The sequence below is a fragment of the Rhinatrema bivittatum genome, unplaced genomic scaffold (genome assembly GCF_901001135.1).
Source record: "Rhinatrema bivittatum unplaced genomic scaffold, aRhiBiv1.1, whole genome shotgun sequence".
Taxonomy (NCBI): Eukaryota; Metazoa; Chordata; class Amphibia; order Gymnophiona; family Rhinatrematidae; genus Rhinatrema; species Rhinatrema bivittatum.
Window position 1 is genome coordinate 63,277 of NW_021820748.1, and position 20,914 is coordinate 84,190.

The 20,914-nt window shown below is 48.4% G+C and overlaps 1 protein-coding gene across 2 annotated transcripts in view; it reads right to left on the reverse strand.

The window, feature by feature from the left end:
* LOC115082074 (transmembrane protein 260-like) overlaps nucleotides 1-17,018 on the reverse strand; it is a 61,401-nt gene extending 44,383 nt beyond the window's left edge. For both annotated transcript variants that reach the window (XM_029586339.1, XM_029586340.1), the window contains exon 1: nucleotides 16,544-17,018. In XM_029586339.1, coding sequence (XP_029442199.1) covers nucleotides 16,544-16,718 — 175 coding nt within the window. In that variant the 5' untranslated portion in view covers nucleotides 16,719-17,018. The remainder of the gene's footprint in view (nucleotides 1-16,543) is intronic.
* Nucleotides 17,019-20,914: the final 3,896 nt, after the last annotated feature.

Below are 20,914 nucleotides of genomic sequence, written 5' to 3' on the forward strand. Positions count from 1 at the left end.
GCTTACACCAAGGGATAAGCTGTGACTTTCCTCAAAATTTCATGGTTAATAACGCTTTATGGACTTTTCCTCCAGGAACTTGTCCAAATCTTTTTTAAATCCAGCTACAATAACTGCCTTTGCCACATCCCCCGGAAATAAATTCCAGAACTTAAAGAGCACGTAGTGAAAATGCAAGTCTGCTTCACCTTAAACTGTTTTCCGTAAATAGCAGGATGAATTAGCCATGCTCTCTGGGTGATGTCCTCCAGTAGCATGGGGCAGAGTTTTCTCTCCAAATTGCAGAGCTTTGCTCTGTGCACACAGGGCTGTTCCCTTGTGTTCCTGGAAGACCAGCCGGACTTCATGTCCGGCTGGACGGCGTAATGTGGGCGCAGGCCCGCATAGCGAGACGTGCGTGGCCGAGGGAAGGGGGGGGGTCTGGGAAGCAGTATGGAGGCGCGGGCAAGTCGGCGGGAAGCGGCGGACGCGACGGGGGGGGAGGGGGGGAGGGGATAGTAGTAGGAGTGGATCAGCGAGACGTGGGCGATTGGGATTGGTGCAGGCAGGGGGGGGGAAGTAGCGTGGAAGGCAGGGATTGGTGGGGAGACAAAATTCAAACTGCGGTTAAGCAGTTGCAGGAACGCGGGGGTTATTCGGGGCGGCTGGCGAGCGAGAGAGGGGTAGCAGATTCGCGAGGCGGTTACTTACAGGCAGTAGAATTCTGTGCAGCAGCGGCAGTTCGGTGGTGGTGACTCATGGATAGCCGGAGACCAGAATGGGAGGAGGAGGAGCTGGACCGGGGTGTCGCGGCGTTTCTGGAATCTGAGGAGGCGGCTTGGGTCCCCGGAGAGGAGGTAGCAGACGAGGACTGCATGCCGATTACAGAGCGGGTGAGCGGTTTTGGAGTAGTAGACAGGGGTGGAGCACATGGCCTGGTTCGGGGTGCGGCTAGAGGAGGCTTGGGAGCAGGAGGGGAGGCGCCGTTGCCTTTGCCTACGGGGGATGTGGCTAGAGGGTTGGTTCGGGGGAGGAGTAGCAGAGCAGGGAAGCCCCGGTCTAAGGGGCGGGCAAGCAGAGCTGCTATGAGGAGCGGGGAATCCCCTTTAGCTGGTGCTGTTTTCAATGCGGATGCAGAGTACTTTGTGGATGATTGGTTTGGGGCAATTGGTGATGATGTGGGGATAGCGAGATCGCAGCAAAAAACTAGTGTTCGTGGCAAAGGGAGTACGAGAGGGAGTGTGAGAGGTATTAGGGGGGTGGCGGAGCGAGGCGTAAGGGGGGCCCGCGGGGAGTTTAGAAATCGCACAGCAGTGGGGGGGGGAGAATGTGGACACATCAGTGCACACGATGGTGCAGGCAGTTGGGATGTCTAGGGGCGGTCGCCAGCACAGCTTGGGAGTAGGAGATCGAGTGGCGGTGTCAGACGGTCTGGAGGGGAGGGGGGCAGCAGGAGGGGGGGAGTATGCCTTGGCCTGGGTAGGTCTTTAGGTGGGGGGTTGGGGAGGAGTGCCGGGGAGACGGGGCGAACGGGGGAGGGGGGTGAGCGGGACATGGTGCCGGTTTCGGATCCTTCTCCTGTCCCTTCTGTTTTTCCACAGGGGAATTGGGCAGAGGATGATGGGGAATTACCGGGCCCATCGCGTTGGGAGGCCTGGCGTAATGAAGCGCCAATAATGGAGGACATTGGGCAGCGAGAGCAGTTACGGATGGCTGACGTATTGCCTGCGGAGCCTGAGCAGGCTGGTGAGTTTATTATTTTCCCTAGACTGGACAGACGTGGTGTCGCGGGGACTAAGGGGGCGGACGAGAACATCGAGGGGATGCGGGATGACAGGGACTTAGGTGGTGGGGAGGTGTTGCCAGGTGTTAAACCAGAGAGAGTGGTTAGAAAGCGTGGGTCTTCCCGGTCAGGGAAGGCCAAGAAAAAGAGAAGGAAGGGGCACTCTAGCTCCTCAGACTCGTCCTCGTCGTCGTCGTCCTCTTCTTCGTCCTCAGATACCTCTTCGGATTCGGGGGCTGCGGTTCAGGGAGGAGCTGTTGGGGGGGCCACAGTGCATGGTGCCCCGGCTCTGGTAGCTTTTACTGAGCTATGGGAAGAAGTTCCGCGTTCCATTCGCAGGCGAATTAGACGTAGGCAGTTCATTGATATTTTCCAGTTATTAGAGGGCAGGCGAGGTAAGCGTAAGGATAAAAAGAAGAGGGATAAGAGAGATCAATTCTTAGGGGCGCGGATTAAGGTTGCCCGCAATATCCATAATTGGACAAGGGCTTTTCTGCGTTTAGCTAGTGTAGTGGGGAAGAAGGATCCAGCACAGTATGGGGCTCTATTATGTTATGCAGATGCAATACTAGCGGCCAGTAAGACTTACGAGGGTTGGTCCTGGCTTAATTATGATGAACGTTTCCGGGATCGTATGGAAGAAAACAAGTTTATATCCTGGGGCACGCAGGATGTTGGACTCTGGTTAACTCAAATGGCTGCAAAGGCATCCTCAGGTGGTATGGGGCAGGGATTAGTGGCTGGAACTGGACCTGGGCGGTCCTTTCGGAAGGATTCGCCCAGCAGTAGTGCAGGAAAGGGGAGCGCGGGACGCAGTGACGTGTGCTGGAGATTCAATCGCTCCACATGTATTTTCCCGGATTGTAAGTTCCGGCACGCCTGTTCCGGGTGCGGAGCAGGTCACCCCATGTCCAAGTGTCCTAAGAGACAAGGGGAAGGGCCTGCCTCAGCCCAGCTCGCAAAGGGCGCGAGTAGACCGGGTCTTTGATCGGGCACCAACACCTATTAGAATAACTGCGATGCTGCCGTGGTTACGGTTGTACCCGCGTAAGGAGACGGCGGGGTTGTTAGATCAGAGTTTTCGTTCTGGTTTCAAAATACCGTTTCAAGGGAGGGGGGAAGTTGGGGGTGGGGTCAATTGCCCGTCGGTTCGGCGTATGGTAGCGGTAGTGAAAGACAAGCTGTTGGGGGAAATTGAGCTCGGCCGTATTGCCGGTCCCTTTAATGAGATTCCGTTACGTGACTTGGTCCTATCGCCTTTAGCAGTAATTCCAAAAAAGGATCCGGGCAAGTTCAGATTAATTCATAATTTGTCCTTCCCCGAAGGGCAGTCTGTGAATGATGGCATCCCGAGAGAATTATGCACAGTGCGATACGCATCTTTTGATTCGGCAGTGCGAATAGTGCGGCAGTGTGGTCCTGGGGCTTTGATGGCGAAGGCGGATATAGAAGCGGCATTTCGTTTGTTGCCGGTTCATCCGGATAGTTTTCACCTGTTAGGGTTCCGATTTCAGCAGCAATTTTATTTCGATAAGTGTATGCCTATGGGTTGTTCTATAGCATGTTCTTATTTTGAGGCGTTCAGTACATTTGTGCACTGGGTTGTACAGCAGAGGTCGGGTTCGCGGCTGATGGTGCATTATTTGGATGATTTTCTATTTGTTGGAAGGGCTGGTTCGGGTGATTGTCTCAATTTGATGACTTGTTTTCAAGGGGTGGCCAATGACTTCGGGATTCCTCTTTCTGATAGTAAAACGGAAGGACCTAGTACTTCATTGGTATTTTTGGGAATTGAGCTGGATTCGGTGGCCATGGTATCGCGATTACCGAGGCATAAGGTTCAACAGTTACGGGAAATGGTGAGCGAGGCAGTGTGTAGGCCTAAGTTGTCTTTGCGCGAATTGCAGTCTATTGTTGGTAGTTTAAATTTTGCCTGTCGGGTTATTCCTATGGGCAGAGTGTTCTTGCGCAGGTTATCACACGCTATATCCGGTCTAAAGAAAACGCACCATCGTGTGCGAAATTCTCGTTTTTTGCGGGATGATTTAAGACTTTGGGAAAAATTTTTGGAGGATTTTAACGGGGAGGCGTTGTGGCAGTCCAATCCGCGGTCAAATCATGATTTGGAGCTGTTCACCGACACGGCGGGTTCGTTAGGTTTCGGGGCTTATTTTCGAGGGGCGTGGTGCGCGGCGGGCTGGCCGGCGGAATGGATAACATCTGGGGTTACCAAAAATATTGCTTTCTTGGAATTATTTCCAATAGTAGTGGCCGTGAATATCTGGGGTGCTCAGTTGGCGGGAAAGAGAGTGGTATTCTGGAGTGATAATCAGGGGGTGGTGGAGGTTATAAATAAGAGATCGGCACGCTGCATTAGAGTGTCAGAATTATTGCGCGAGCTGATGTTGCGTTGTATGTCTTTAAATGTAACGGTCTGGGCTCGACATGTGCCTGGAGTTTCTAACAGTGTGGCTGACTCTCTTTCACGTTTCAAGTGGGATTTGTTTCGAGAACTCGCCCCGGAAGCGGAGTCGTGCGGAACCCCGGTGCCGTCTTCCCTTTGGAGATTTGGTTCCCTGAGTCCTGGAAAATGCTGCGAGATTCATTAGCGCCTTCCACGTGGACAGGTTATGTGGGGGGGGGGGCCCGACGAGTTTCAGCGTTCTTGTGTTCCTTGGGCTGGGCGGGTGGTCCGATCTCGGATATGGCATTGATACGTTTCATTGAGCGCGCTCGGGCGAGTGGGTGCTCGCAGGCTGCGGTAGGCCGTCAGCTGGCGGGGTTTTCCTTTTTTATGAAGGCGCATGGTTGGGGTTTTCCTTCGGGTCGTTTTATTGTTCGTCGTCTGTTGAGGGGTTGGTCGCGGACGACGCAGAGCTGATCAGCGTTTGCCCATTACACATGATATCTTGCTGCTGTTGTGGGAGGCGTTGTCTGCAGTATGCTCTTCGCCATATGAGACATTATTGTTTAGGGTGGCTTTTGTATTTGCGTTTTTTGGGGCCTTTAGGATTAGTGAGCTGGTGGCTCGGGCAGCTACCAGTAGTGATTACCCAGGGATTTTGGCTCGGAATGTGGTAGTCACCAACAGGGCAGTATTGATAGTAATCCCGCGATCTAAGACGGATCAGAGGGGTCGTGGAGCCTCTGTGTTGTTGTCCGGGGTTCCTGGGTTGATGTCCTGCCCAGTTAGAAATGCAGCTGTGTACTGTCAGGTGCGGCCTGAGCGAGCAATGCAATTTCTAGTGCATGAGAACCGGCGGCCATTAACCAAGTATCAATTCGAGATGGTACTGCGCGCAGCTTTGTATGCTGTTGGTTTGGATGGGCGTCGGTTTGGAACACATTCGTTCCGCATTGGGGCTGCTACCTCGGCGGCAACGGCGGGTTTGCCTGGAGGTGTCATACAAAGGATAGGCCGGTGGCGGTCTGGGGCCTATAGGAGTTATGTTCGCCCAGAGGCTGGGCATGTTTGATCTCTGCTAATTCTAGTTTCTTTGCAGGTGCTGCGTCTGAGACCATGACGGTGTGGATTATTGGTCATTCGTTCACTTATTGGGGTCACAGACATGCCTGCGGCCGTCCTTACGGTCCTCATTTGGACTTACAGCGGAGGGGGGTTCGGGTTATCTGGCTTGGCCGGAGGGGTATGCTGTGGGACGAACTTGTTCCTTGTGTTCAAAGGGAGCGAGAGCGTCGGGCAGCTCCTCGGGCCTTGGTAATTCATTTGGGGGGTAACGACTGGGGTAAGATGTCGAGCAAGCACTTCATTAGCGTTGTCTGTAAGGACCTAATGACTGTGTCTATTTTGATGCCGACGACGATCTTATGCTGGTCTGATATTGTGGTAAGGCCTGCTGAATTGGATAACATTAGATGGAGACGATGTAGGTCCAAGGCAAACCAGCAAATTGGGGCTTGGTTGGAGCGCTTAGGGGGGCGTCACATTAAGTATGCATGATCATGGGGTAAGGTAACGGGTCTGTTCCGCGATGACGGGGTTCACCTGTCATTTTTGGGATTGGACTTGTTCTTGAACTCTATTCAGGAGGTCTTGGAGGAGTTATTTCCTTCATAAAGCGAGGCCGCATCTTTTGGGGGGTCACAGGACATGTTATGCCTGTGCCTGTGACGGTTGGTCCGAGTCATAATTGTTCATTTATATTGATTATGTATTTGGATTTTGGTAAAAGCCGATGGTGGTTGACAACTGGGCTGTTGTCAGGGCTCGGCTCCTTGACGGACGAGGCGGGGGCCGCTTTGGCCAGACTCCTTGCCAGTTGGTGGCGGGAGTCCACCCGGGTTGGCTCCTTGCAGGAGAGTGAGAGTGGCGGGAGTCGGAACCTGGCGTGGAGGGCCAAAGAGTGAGCCGTGTGGCTGGTTAAGCTATCCTGCCGGAAGGTGGCGGATAGTATGGCGGGGGGATGGGCAATTTACCAAAGTCCTAGTTGTTGGTGTTAATGTTATGATATAAGCTCGGACCATTGGAAGATTAAAGCTGCGGCCTTGTTTTACCCACAATAAATGTCTTCGTGATTATTTGGCTGGATGGGGTGGTTGCGAGCGTGCGAGGTCCTGCATGCCCATATTATGGAAGACCAGCCGGACTTCATGTCCGGCTGGACGGCGTAATGTGGGCGCAGGCCCGCATAGCGAGACGTGCGTGGCCGAGGGAAGGGGGGGGGGTCTGGGAAGCAGTATGGAGGCGCGGGCAAGTCGGCGGGAAGCGGCGGACGCGACGGGGGGGGGGGGGGGGGGGATAGTAGTAGGAGCGGATCAGCGAGACGTGGGCGATTGGGATTGGTGCAGGCAGGGGGGGTGGGAAGTAGCGTGGAAGGCAGGGATTGGTGGGGAGACAAAATTCAAACTGCGGTTAAGCAGTTGCAGGAACGCGGGGGTTATTCGGGCGGCTGGCGAGCGAGAGAGGGGTAGCAGATTCGCGAGACCCTCCCACCCACCCTTTAGTTCTGTATAATTTTCTGGGAAATTATGTTTTGGAGACTTTGTCGCAGTAAGGGAGGGGGCGGTTGGTCCAAGTCATAATTGTTCATTTATATTGATTATGTATTTGGATTTTGGTAAAAGCCGATGGTGGTTGACAACTGGGCTGTTGTCAGGGCTCGGCTCCTTGCCGGACGAGGCGGGGGCCGCTTTGGCCAGACTCCTTGCCAGTTGGTGGCGGGAGTCCACCCGGGTTGGCTCCTTGCAGGAGAGTGAGAGTGGCGGGAGTCGGAACCTGGCGTGGAGGGCCAAAGAGTGAGCCGTGTGGCTGGTTAAGCTATCCTGCCGGAAGGTGGCGGATAGTATGGCGGGGGGATGGGCAATTTACCAAAGTCCTAGTTGTTGGTGTTAATGTTATGATATAAGCTCGGACCATTGGAAGATTAAAGCTGCGGCCTTGTTTTACCCACAATAAATGTCTTCGTGATTATTTGGCTGGATGGGGTGGTTGCGAGCGTGCGAGGTCCTGCATGCCCATATTATGTCTTTCTCAGTTGATAATAAAGCCACCTTAGTATAAGGATAGAGAAGGAAGGAGGGCATCTTGCTATCTATGGAAAACACTGTTTACCATAAGCAAACTTGCTTTTTTCCAAATTGATAAGCAAGCTGAATTAGCCATGCTCTCTGGGAGTCCCCAGCTAAGGGTTGCTGCTATATTTATTGAAAAAGAAAGATTTGCCGTTCGCATTCCTTGTCTTGCTTGTAATACTGGTGTTTTGTTTCAATCTCAACCTGTACATCCTGTAGATAGCCTTAAGTTCTAGCGATGGGATGCAAAACTGCTGATCCCCATGACCTGTCTAAAGTGGACTGCTGGTCAAGACAACAGTGGGATATGAAGGTGTGAATTGCTGACCACGTAGCCACTTTTCAAATGCCCTATATGGGTATGTTGTAAAGATGCGCTATGGATGCTGAAGTTCCTCGCGCTTGATGCACTGTAACAGAACCTTCCAGTTGAGTGGAGTGTGCAGAGTAGCAAAATTGATTGCAATATGTTATCCAGTTTGATAACGTTCTCTTTGATACTGGTGCACCTGGTGCATTTGGATTAAGAGACAAACAACTGGGATGCATGTCTGAACGTTTGGGTTCTTTTCTTGTAATAGGTTAAAGTTCTCTTACAGTCTAAGGTGTGTAACAACTTCTCTTGTCATTCTTATGCGGTTTCAGAAAAAACGTGGGCAGCGTGAAACTGGTTCGCGTGAAAAGTAGATACGGTTTTTGGTAAAAATGACGGATGCGTCTAAAGTGTCACCTTGTCATGATGGAACTGCAGGTATGGAGAATAGTGCACTAGTGCCTGAAGCTCACTAACTCGTCTTTCTGTGACCAGAAACAGTACCTTTCAAGTTAAGTGCTTCAGAGACAGTTTCTAGAGGTTCAAAGGGCAGGAGCATGAGCTTCTCTAACACCACAGTTATGTTATGTCTCCAGGTACCGGAAGGTTGTGGATAGGCAGTCGGAGTCACAAAAGACCTTTCATAAAAGAGACACCAGTGAGTGAGTTGAAATGGAAACTCCAACTCTCATTGCATGATATGTATGTAGTTAATCGCACTTAAACGTACTCAAATAGAAGAGGTTGCTAGCCCTGTTGTGGATAGCAAAGGCAGATAGTCCAACAAAGACTCAGGAGAGCAAGTGAAAAGGTCAATATCTCTAGACTTAAACCACTAAAGATATCTTTGCCACTTAAAGGCATAGTTTTTCCGTGTTGACGGTTTCCTAGCTGACACCAGAACGTCATGAATCTGTTGCAGTAGCTGGAGGTGGTCTAACACAGCTCTCTCAATCTCCACGCTGTCAGCTGCAGGGAGGGATACACGGGATGTGTCAGAGTTCCCCCCTCTTGCATTAGCAACTCTGCACTGTTTCCCAAGGATATTGGCAGATGAATGGAAAGCTAAACTAGAGAGGCATACCACGGCTATCTCAGCCACACCAGAGTGATGAGAATCAGATCTGCTTCGTCTGTGATGCATTTTTGTACTATTCAAGTTATTAGTGGCATTGGAGGGTATGCGTAGAACAGGCAATCCTATCCAGGGAATGAGGAACCCGTCCTGGGATTCTCTCTCACTGAGCTTGGATAGATGGAACAGAACCTGCGTAGTTTCCTATTGTGCTGTGTCACAAATAGATCTGTGCATGGCATGCCTCACTCGCTGATCAAGAGATCATTCATGAGGGTGAAAGATTCTGCTGAGCCTGTCTGCTTCGGTGTTCGCCACCCTGTACGGTAAGTTGCCTGCAGGGTGATAGAGTAAGTTTCTTCCCATTCCAGAATTTGCGCCACTTCCCTGCACCTTACCCTGGAACCACACCCTCCTTCCTTGTTTATGTAAAACATGACCACTTGATTGTCTGTATGTATCATCACACATTTCCCATGAGGTTGTGGAGCGAATATGTGAACCGCATTTTTTATTGCTCTTAATTCCAATAAGTTGATTTGGTAGGTGCTCTCTGTCAGAGACCATAAGCCCTGCGTTTTGAGATGGCATAAATGGGCTCCCCAGCCCCATGTTGAGGCATCCGTTATAAGAATGTTGATGCGGTGGGCTCCAAAAAAGAGCTCCTGTAGTTAAGGTTGATGGAATTAGCCACTAAGTTATGTCTACCTTCATGTCCTGAGATATGGTCAGTCTTCTGAACATAGGCTGCTTGTACTAAGACCACTGGGCTTTCAGTCCCCATTGTAAGTGGCACACATGCAGCTGAGTATGTAGTACATGACTTGTCACTGCCATATGTGCTCTTAAAACTAAAAGTCTGCATGCAGTGCAATGTGTCTGCTACCACAGTTGTAGCGCTAATGAGCATAGCTTCTGGGCACTTTCATTAGGTAAAAAGACCTTGCATTTATGGTTGTACCCATGAACTGCAGAACCTGAGTTGGTGCCATGTTGGACTTCTTGTAGTTTACGATGAAGTCCAGGTTTTCTAGGAAGGGAATAGCCTTGGTGAGGTGAACTTGAAGATCCTCGGATTCTAGGGTTACAATTAACCAATCATCCAGATAAAAGAAAATCCTTATTTCCCTTCCTGAGCAAGTGGACCACATCTCTTTAAGTGTTCATATTATTACAATGCAAATGAAAGAAATTTACATTTCAGTAACAAAGAAAAACACACAAGTAATTATAAGGGAAAAAAAAAATCACTTATTCCTGACCTGTTTTATATAACATAATTGAGGGAGTGTTTAACAGGAAACAATAAAGACATAATAAAAAAGACAAATAATAGCACGAGGAGTGTATACATATGCTTCTTTCCTAAGTTATTACACCAAAACTAGGTAACTAACTTACTAGCTCCTGTTCAGCACTTTTGTCTAATATAAAGGTTTCCAGATGAGTAGGGTCTAAAAAAACAAACTTACTAGTCCAGCATTTCTCAATCAGTGTGTCGCCAAGCACACACAGGTGTGTCACCACTCTTCCTGGTCCCCCGCTGACCCAGCTGCTCCCCCTACCCCAACAAAATAGGAATTCATCCTCCACCAGGGCTTAAAATGCTGATAGCCCGCACGGAACGCAGCAGGAGAGCTGGAGTCAGCGGCACCAGCATGGTTTCTTCTTCCCGCCCTCCAGAAGAGGAACTGGTATGCAGCGGCCGCGCACACAGGAAGAAACCATGCTAGTGCAGGCAGCATCAGCCCGAAGAAGAGAGGCATGACCTGAAGAAGAGCAGCGAGGTGCGGAGCACAATAGGAGCAATGTCAGCCCCCGAGGCCAATGAGACTCCTTTTTCGAGGCCGCGAGGGCTGGAAGTGGAGAAGGCTGCTGTTGCCTCTAGTTCGGTAGGGGGAGAGAAAGAAAGAGTGAGTGAGCAAGCATATCTGTTTGAGATCGCGTGTATGTGCGCAACAGCATGTAAGTGTGTGATTGAAAACCTCTTTGTGTGAAAGAGTATGTGTGTGTGATTGACAGTCTGTGTATGATTGAGATACATTCATGCTAAGTGTATGATTAAGAACTTGTATGTGTGAGAGAGATAAAGTATATGTATGATTAAGATCCTGTGTGTATAAGAGAGAGCATGTGTCTGTGTGTGTCAGAGCCAGTGTAGGTGAGAAAGCACATATGTTATTGAGAGCAAGAGGGAATGTGTGTGAATCTATGTGTGTGAGAGAAAGAGACAGCATGCATGTGTGTGACTGAAAGATGGTTACTGTATGAGTGCTAGAAATTGGTGCTTTGGTATGGGGTGTTTACTATTTATGCAATTTCTGTTCAGAGAGAGTATTTGTCTTTCCCTTGTGTCATTCTTAACAATAAAAATAATACTAGACCTTTATTTTTATTTTATTTTTTTTATTTCCACCGTGAATTGTAATGAGCAGTGTGTCATACACGTGAGCGTGGTCTGTCAGATGTGTCATGATGGGAAAAAGGTTGAAAGCCACTATACTAGATTGGTAAGAAACAAGGCATTTACAAGGAAATTAAAAAAAAAAAGAGGCTGAGAGCCAAAACTTTACACTTCAAGGAAACAAAATGTCTTCTTCAATCTTGAATAGCTGAAGAGACATCTGGGAAAACATACACTTTCTGCCCACAAAAGGAAATACTCTTATTTCTGAAATATCTCTGAAATACTAAATCTTTATCTTGTTCAGCACAAAAAGACACAATTATTTATTTCAAATCTTTTCTATACCGTCGCTAAGTTATATACCATCTCAACGGTTTACATGTAGGCACATAAATTAAAGTAGGTGAATGCGTACACTAGAACATTCTAACAGGTGCCAAATAGATTTGGTTACAATATATCATAAAAGACAATCGCTTGATTAGTGATGTAGGTCCTGACCATGTGAAACAGTATGGTACTAATCACAGGTAAAAATTCAGTCTCTGTCTTTTACTACTACGTTAGTTGTGAAATAGATTATTAGTACTATCATGCTTATTTTGAGAATAGTGCTGTGTGCTGGCGCTCTTCTGCCTATTCCTGTATATTTTCTATTATCCAGTCTCTTTATAAAAAGCTTGTTTAAAAAGCCATGTTTTTAAACTTTTCTTAAAGGTTTTGAGATCTCTTTGTAATCTGATCTCTAGAGGTATTGTGTTCCAAAGTGTGTTTTAAATCAAGCGAGTCTTCTAAAAAAAAGTAGAAATACTGGGACTATCAATAGATACTTTATTTTTACCATTTTTAATGTAATCAACATTCCTATGACTAGGTAAATAAAATGCTTTAGATATAGCTGGCAAGTTTACTTCAGAGAAAACTAAGGTCTTCTTTTAAAAACATTTTTAGCAATTCCAGAGCTGACAATAACCTAGTACATGGGAAATTTACAACATGCAAATTCATAGCTCTCCATAACTCCATAGACCGAGGTTGTATTGGCCGACCAATTTCTCAGCCATAGCTGATGCCTAGCTGCTATTATCGAAGCCACCCCTCTGGCCACAGTGCAGACCAAAAGAAAGCTGCTGTTTCCATTACTGCCCTGGAATTCACAGTATTTATTTAATATTTATTTAATACATTTATATACCGTTTCACCAAATGCAAGAAATGACCGAAGCGGTTTACAATATTCATCGATCTCCTGAGAGAGCAGTAAACAAGAGCGAGTCACCAGGGAACAACAGGAAGCTATCTGCAAATTCATTCCCATTGCTTCAAAGGCCTACTTAAGGATAGCCTCAATTCTCCTATCCTGTATACCCTTCAAAGCTGCTCCCCCTTCTACGAGAATAGTCATCCGCTTGGTAAAGGCACACACAAATGCATCCACCTTCGGAAAATGCAACTGCTCTCTCGCAGCTGGATCCAGGGGTACAGTCCTTCCAAGCCTCACCCTCTTTAAAATTAGCTTCCAGGGAGCCCCATTCAAGATCAATTACTTCTTGAATGACCTCCATAATAGGGAAGAAATATAAGGCTTTATGCAAGGAATTCAAAGCAGGATCTTTCTTTGTCTCAGACATGGAATCCGCCTCAGGTACTCCCAGCATCTTCAATGTCTAGGAAATCAGAGCCGGTAACTCACCTCTATGAAAGAACCGCAACATAGTTCTATATGGCTCCAAAACCAGAGGCATTTCCTCATCCTCCAGGGAGTAAGGATCTGTCTCATCATTCGTGCCACCTGGTCCCTATCGGGAAGACCGGCTCCAGGCATACTCTGTTTAGCTGCAGCACCAGACGTGCGGGATTTCACCACCTGCGACCCTGACCTGTTAAGAATGGCCGGGGCAGAGGACTCAGTCCTTGAAAAAATTCTGCCCAAGAAAAGGCAAAGGGATCCATGCCAAAACCAGGGGGCACATGTATTGTGCCTACTGACCTACCTTCCCCCACTGATGAATCATTTAGGGGAACTCCAAAGTCAGGCGCCTCTTCTGGCAGCTCTTTTTTCATTCTCGCACCATGCTAAGAACCGGGCTTAGTAAAATCAGACGGAGGCGATTCTCCTTGAGCCTCCAAACAGCACAGACACAAGTCAAAGGGGATGCCAGGCTGAGATGCCCAAATATGACAAGCAACACATAGGGAAAGGCACATAGGTTTCTTCGCTATGGGCACCATAAGCCTGTCAATATGCCCTAATTGGCATCTGACAATGGTGTACCCAAAATATTAGGCACTCACAAATAAGGTGCTCAATACTGTGCCTAGATGTGTCTAAACTGAGCTTCCCCAGACACTCAGAGGTAGATCTTCAACACATACGCACGCGAACAAAAGTACACCAGATTTTATAAGATAAGTGTGTAGCCGTGCGTATCTTATAAAATCCAGGGTCAGCGCACGCAAGGCTGCGCAAAATCGGCAGCCTGCGTGCGCCAAGCCGCGAAGCCTGCCTCCATTCCCTCCTGCGTCCCCCCACCTTCCCCTCCCTTCCCCTATCTACCCCACCCCAATCCCCCCCCTACCTTTGTTGGGCAAGTTACGCCTGCTTGAAGCAGGCGTAACTTGCGCATGCCGCCCTGGCATCCCCCAGCACAGGCCGCAGTGCCGGGGGACTCGGGACCACCCCCGAACCCGCCCCCTGCCCCCGGGCACGCCCCCCGCCCCTTTTACGAAGCCCCGGGACTTACTCGTGTCCCGGGGCTTTGCGCACGCCAGCGGCCTATGCAAAATAGGCGCACCGGTGCGTGAGTGCCCTGCGCGCGTAAATCTGGGAGGATTTACGCACGCAGGGGTTTTAAAATCTACCCCTCAGTGCGCGCAAAAAAAGCGCGTGCATGTGCGCACAATTGGGCATCCTGGTAGGCACTCTTATGCACCTACTTAGGCACCCACCTAAGCGCACAATGGGCTGCACAGCTGGGTGCACAAGTATGACCTGACAAACTGAAGAGGGCAGTCTTTGGCGCACAACTGTGCCACGGCCTACCAGGCGGCGAACCAGATGAGCCCGAGAGCAGGGCTTAGCCACAAGGGCTGCTCAAACTGCCAGGCTGCCCCTGTCCCCTGAATTCCATTGGAGGTGGGAATGACTGTCAGATCGCATGCCGAGCATGGAGACCGAGGGGGGGGGAGGGGGAATCCCTACTCAACTCCCCTTTTCTTTATTAAGTTTTTAAATTACCCTTTACCTGAGTTCAGCCTGTCCCAGCTGAGTACAAGGTTGGCCTCTGGCTGCGGGGGGAGAGGGCATATACCTTCACAGCCACGCTCGGCTTCCTGCACCCGTTTTTCTTTCAGATTTTTTTTTTTTTTAGTTAAGACCACGCCAGTTGAAAAAGGCCAAGGCACTCATCTGAGGGACTACGGAAATCAGCTCAGGAATTCTCAACTGAGGGAGAGACCATAAGGTATTACCAAAGGAAAGCGGGGTGAATAATCTCTCTCTTTTTTTTTTCTTTTTTTAAAGCAATTCCCAGTAGGGAGATGCATGTCCACCATCTACTGGAGATGGAGAATATTGGCAAGCTCTTGTCACTGCAGGGATATATATACTGTGATGTCAGCTTTGCTCTGTCTCCATCTGCTGGTAAAGGTACATAGCCCACTGATTTTGGATTCACCTGTCTGAACGCTAAAAAGATATATTTAACCTTTTGGCGGGGGGGACGGGGGACAGACATCTATGTCTCTGGTATTGCCCCTTTGTATTTGCTGGAAAGGCCAATAAGTCTGTCCTGGAGGGAATGTCATGGCCAGCAACAAGTAAAGGGACTCTTAATAGTCCAATGAAAGAGGGTTCTAGAGGCACAGTGGTGAAAAGAGTCAGGCCTGTTATGACCCTAGGCATGAGCCAGCAATGTTTATATTCATTTTGTTTTAAGTTCTGCTACAGCCTGAAGACAAGAGGGCCAGTTGCAGTAGGAGAGTGAGAAGGCTGCACCAGGAGCTCCTCCAATGCAGAAGTGACAGCAACCAGTGGGAGGGAAGGCAATTGCCTCTCCTGCAGTAAAAAGGCTTGCGCCAGCACTAAGAGCAACAGCAGATAAAGTAAGGCTCTCCTGCAGGCTGCTCAGCAGCAGCACAATCATCTTCAGCCCATGAGCTTCTACACCCCTGAAGCATTCAAGACTAGCGCTGCTACTGCCATTACCACCATTCCACAACTTAGCCTCCCTCCCACTCACCACTAGACTTCCACCGTTGCCAGAGCAACCCCCCAGCAGGTCACAGTACATGCATGTTAAGGATTACTGCAGCCACAGCTGCTCCAGATGGTGGGCCGGACAACATGAAGGCCAAGTAAATAGTAGGCGGGCTGCTTAAAATGTGCCCATAGACTGGATTTGACATACAGGCCTTAAGTTTGCCCACCCCTGCACTAGAACATATCAAGATCTTCACTGGACACAAAGAAACTGATCAGTCTTTATTAATTTATTTGGATATTTAAAGTAATTTATGGTTTGCCACTAGTAGCTGTAAGGAGTATTAAACACTTATGGATATACATGCTAAAACACAATGTAGAATGAATTTCCATTTTATCATCTTTAAACCCCCTTATTTAAAATTTGTCCTGATTTATTTTCTATCTTTAGCAATACATTTTTAATTTATAGTTGTATTTAGTCTGTAGGCAGCTTTTCTAATTATCTTAAGTCACTGATTCCATAACACTGTTCTTGTAGCTGTACTACTGGTACACTGGAAAAATAGAATCTTTAGGTCCTGATGCCTTTTATTTAAATCAACAAAAACTGATGTCGTGATCCATGAACTTCCAAGACAACATAGAAATCCTGATATCTGAAGACAGGCCTTATCTGGTCTCATAAGGTCATGGACCACAACATCAGCTTTTTGTTAGTCCAATACAAGGTGTATCATAATCTAGAAAAAATGACAAGAGGCAAGTGCACCTTATAGACTAACCAATTTCGAGGACAAAGTCCACTTCGTTGGATGCGAACCTAGAAAGATTCACAGATGAGATTCCAAATCTCCATATGAGACTAGTCTTCAAACTGTAATACAACTAAAGCCCACTACAAAATAACAACTGTATGTACAGTGTAAAGTACTTTAGAAAGCCAATAATGCTGAAAACACAAACAATTAAAACAGTTATACAACGTGCTTTGATTTACAAGACTTTTTACTTCACAAGCAAGCCCTTTCAAATTATCCAGAATGTTAAACTCGGGACCTCCTTCCATCCCCCAACCCAGCGTCCATGATTTAACACTAGAAGGCCCCTGATGGTGTGGCCACGAATCTACGGCAATTAAAGCCACCTTCTCCAGTCAACTGAACGGCCGTTAACCTCATCCAAGATACCGGGTGCCAAGCGCTTCATTCCGCGCTGCGCCTCCTGAACTAAAACAGAAACTGCTTTACCCGAGTCTCCGCCCGCCACCGACGGGTGCAGCGTATGAATGTACACGGCTGACACGCCGCTCAGCACCAGCAGACTGACCACAGCCGGGCACGGTCCAGGCTTCTTCAGGCAGCGGCCACCGTCTCCACGATACTGGTCGGGAGGCCTGTGGTTGCGGCTCCTGCCAGAACCCATAAGCTCCAGCTCCCGCCTAATTCCCCGGAACCAGAATTGCCAAATAGGCGGGTTTTTCCCGCTAAATTGGCTGTTGATTTTTTTTTATTATTATTTATAGACGGTTTTTCTTTTCTGCAGTATTTTCTTTCACCGCGTTGCCGCCGACAACGAGCTAAAAGTAACTCCTTCCTTGCTCGCTTCCACACATTCAGCTCCCGCGGCGCACTCCGCACATGCGCATCACCACGTAAAGAGCAGTGGTTGCCTGTGAGACTCCGACTGCTGCTTCCGATCCCCCCCAGCAAGTCGTGCTGCGCCTACTCGGTACGGTGTGTTTTGAAACAACGTTGAGCTCGGATAAAAAATAATTTGAGGGTGGTCAGACATTTGACCATCTTATTTGACCATCTTAATTGCAGATATTATTATATTTGTATTTCATGACTATACTATGTCATGATGCGAATATGCGCACATGCGCTGCCAGAACGCTGGGGGGGGGGGGGGGGAGCTGGATGGAGCAGCTGACTAGGGCCGGTTGGAAAGCGAAGGTCCGAGTTGCTGGCGAGGGATGTGGAGGACAGAAGATGCTGTGAAAGCAGCGGCATTGTTATGTACACTGGGTCCGGAAATGAATCGTTGCTCGGGTCTTGCGCTGAACATAATAGAATGAACGAATCTGACGGGCTCTTGCCTTGTGGTTGCCATGGGAATGTGAAGCCCGCGCATGCGCATCGTTACTTTGAGAGTCCATTGAAGCTCGTTAGTAAAGCTGGTTTTGCTTGTCGAATCCGCCTTAAAATAAGCAGGTGCGTGCCTAAATTCAATAATATTTTAGTTGTTCTTGGAATTAAAGGTCTGCGGGCTTCCAAGCAGGACTGGATTTAGGCATAGGCAAATGCTGAATGTGAAGATAAGCAGGAACCCACTACATAAGTCAATGGCAAATACAAGGCTTTTCTGATAAGAGTAGGTGATCCAACTCCTTCACATAAGATAGAAACCACAGTCATTTCTAATTGGGTAGGTTTATTCAACATTCATGTAATATTGAAAACTCAGTCTCCCTGGACTGTTTCACCAATACTTCATCCGAAGGGGCTGGTAAAAAAAATTTTAATTTGTTAATAAGAGAAAATAAAATACAATGAATTAACAGGACGAGCAGCAGAAACAGAAATGACATACCAGGAGAGATTGAAGAATCTAAATATGTACTCCCTGGAGGAAAGGAGGAGCAGGGGTGATATGATTCAGACTTTCAGATACTTGAAAAACTTTAATGATCCAAAGACAACGACAAACCTTTTCCGTCAGAAAAAAATCAGCAGAACCAGAGATCACGAGCTGAGGCTCCAGGGAGGAAGACTAAGAACCAATGTCAGGAAGTATTTCTTCACGGAAAGGGTGGTGGATGCCTGGAATGCCCTTCGGGAGGAAGTGGTGAAGTCTAAAACTGTGAACGACTTCAAAGGGGCGTGGGATAAACACTGTGGATCCATCAAGTCTAGAGGGCGTGAATAAAGTGAAGGCATTCAAACACTGCACGGAGCGGCAGTAGCCACAGCGGCATTCAAACACTGCACGGAGCGGCAGTAGCCACAGAGGCATTCAAACACTGCACGGAGCGGCAGTAGCCACAGAGGCATTCACGGAGCGGGATGCCAGTGGCCAGTAGTTGGTGTTCCACCTTCATGGAGCGGAAGGATGGAGGGCTGCTATTTCCAAAAAAAAAATAAAGCAAAACAAAAAAATAAAAACGGGTGGGTAAGAGTATGTGGCAAGGGGGTGGCCTGCTTGTTGCAGCGGTTGCTACCCCCAATTGAGCTGGATGTCACTTGGATGTAGATACAGAGCTGCTCTCTAAATTGGGTGGAGGGGGATTAGGGCTGGAGGGTACTGGAAGCCAATAGTAACAGGTGGGAGAGAGAAAAAGGGAAAAAAAATGGATAAAGTGCGTAGCTTGCTGGGCAGACTTGATGGGCCGTTTGGTCTTCTTCTGCCGTCATTTCTATGTTTCTATGTAAACGTACCGTTTCCACAGGTAACTTTAAGGCTCCATAACAAAGAACAGCTTTCAAAAGCAACTAAGCACCTACAAAGTTTGCATTTTAAAGAGAGAAAAAGGCACGCCAAAGTGGGGGCCAATCAGAATGGGAATTCCTGTGGCATCATTAGTGGGAGGAGCATTACTGTAAAGGGGAACACAGGGGCTTGCCAACAGAGGTAAACTAATCAGAGAAGAGGGCCATAATGACATCATAAAGAGGAGGTGAAATTAAACCTATCAGAGAAAGGGACCACAATGAGGTAATTGGAGGGGGAGAGACAAAACTTGTAAGGCAAACTAAACTAAACAAGGACCTAATCAGAAACATAGTCAAAGGAAATAGGCCGGTATGAAATTGATTAAAAAAAAAAATACTGACCATTCAATCTCCTTATTCAGTCCAGTTGGTGCCAGGAATTTGAGTTCATATGTCCATCATTGTTCACAGCAGATTAGCAGTAGTTAGAAATTGCTGCCGCTGCCTCCTCTCTCCCCCCACCCCAGGTGGAGGAATATCAAGTTCAATAACAAAATTTTAAATCAGAAATTGAGTGTCCCTCATCCTGCCAATGGGAGATGAGGGGTGCCTCTTTCCTCAGAAAGCGGAGGCATGAGCACTATTCAGAAATGTTGGTTTTAAGCATGTGTACAGCTTTTCCAATATATAATAACTAGCCGTTAAGCCCGTAACAACGGGCTACATTTAAAAAAAAATTTTCGGTCCATTTCCTTCCCCCTCATTCTCCCCTCCCACCTCCCCCCTCATTCTCCCTCCCCCTCCTCTCCCTTCCACCTCCACCTTCCCCTCATTCTCCCTTCCACCTTCCCCTCCCTCTCATTCTCCCTTCCACACCTTCCCCTCATTCTCCCTTTCCCCCTCCCCTCTCATTCTCCCTTCTACCTCCCCCTCATTCTCCCTTCCACCACTCTCCTTTCCACTTCCCCCTCCCACCTCTATTCTCCCTCCCACCCCTTCTCACCTCACTCTCTCCTCCCTCCCCCTCAGTCACTCCCCTCCTCATTCACAACCCCTTCGGATGGCGCGCACACCGCCACTACGGTCCTGGTCCTCGCCGCCGCCGCCACTACGGTCCTGGTCCTCGCCGCCGCTACGGGTCCTGGTCCTCGCCGCTGCTGCCGCTACAGTCCTGGTCCTCGCCGCCGCTACGGGCCCTCGCCGCCGCTGCCGCTACGGGCCCTCGCCGCCGCTACAGGTCCTGGCCCTCGCCGCCGCTGCCGCTACGGGTCCTCCCAGCGCCATTTTTGTAAATAGGCAAACCTGGCCGACGTGCTCGCCCGCACATGCGCGGTAGAGCTGCTCTCTACTGCGCATTTGCGGCACGTCGGTCAGGGCTCCCTTATCTAGTAGATGAACAAGAACATTGTATCATGAACAAGGACATTGTATCACATAAACAACTCCTTTAATGCTACAGTTTGAGGAATGTTGAAGGGATATTGTTTCCTCATGTGAGGATGTTGGCATACAGTCAAAGAGCATAATAGAGGGCATGCTATACAGTGTCCACATGGTAAATGGCCCAGGTGTGAGGAAGTTGCAGGTGGGATGGGACATAGTGCAGATGAGACCAGGAAGTTACATAAGTTCTTACCCTGTTTGAAAGCAAATCAAGTGATGCTAGATTTGCTTTCAGAAAAGATGATGTGATTATGGTGTTAGCACTTGCCATGTCTTTTAATAATAGCATAGGCATCACCAATTCTACTAGAAAAAGGGAGGATACAGGTCATTCTATCACAGTTGTCTCAGGGAAGACTTGTGAATAATAAGTCGAAGTTGATGTTTGTAGGCTTTCTTGATAATTTGTAAAGGGTAGCCTCTAAACAGAAAATGGGAAATCATTGAGCAAGATTGCAGCATTTAGTTTGCTTTGGAGGAACATAACTGGCAAAGACAAAAAACTGCCTAGCTGGTATGTTGCCCTCAAGGAGTGAGGATGATCACTTATATAGTTCAGCAAAGTATTGCGGCCTGTGTCCTTATGGTAAATAGAAGTAGTGAAATGACCATCTATAATAGAAACCAGGATATCTGAAAAGGAAGTCTGTGAACATTGTTGTCAGAAATTCTGGACTCTGGGTACATCAGCCCTGGAGCTTTACAGGACGACAAAGCAGGATACTGGGCTAGACAAGGGCAAGT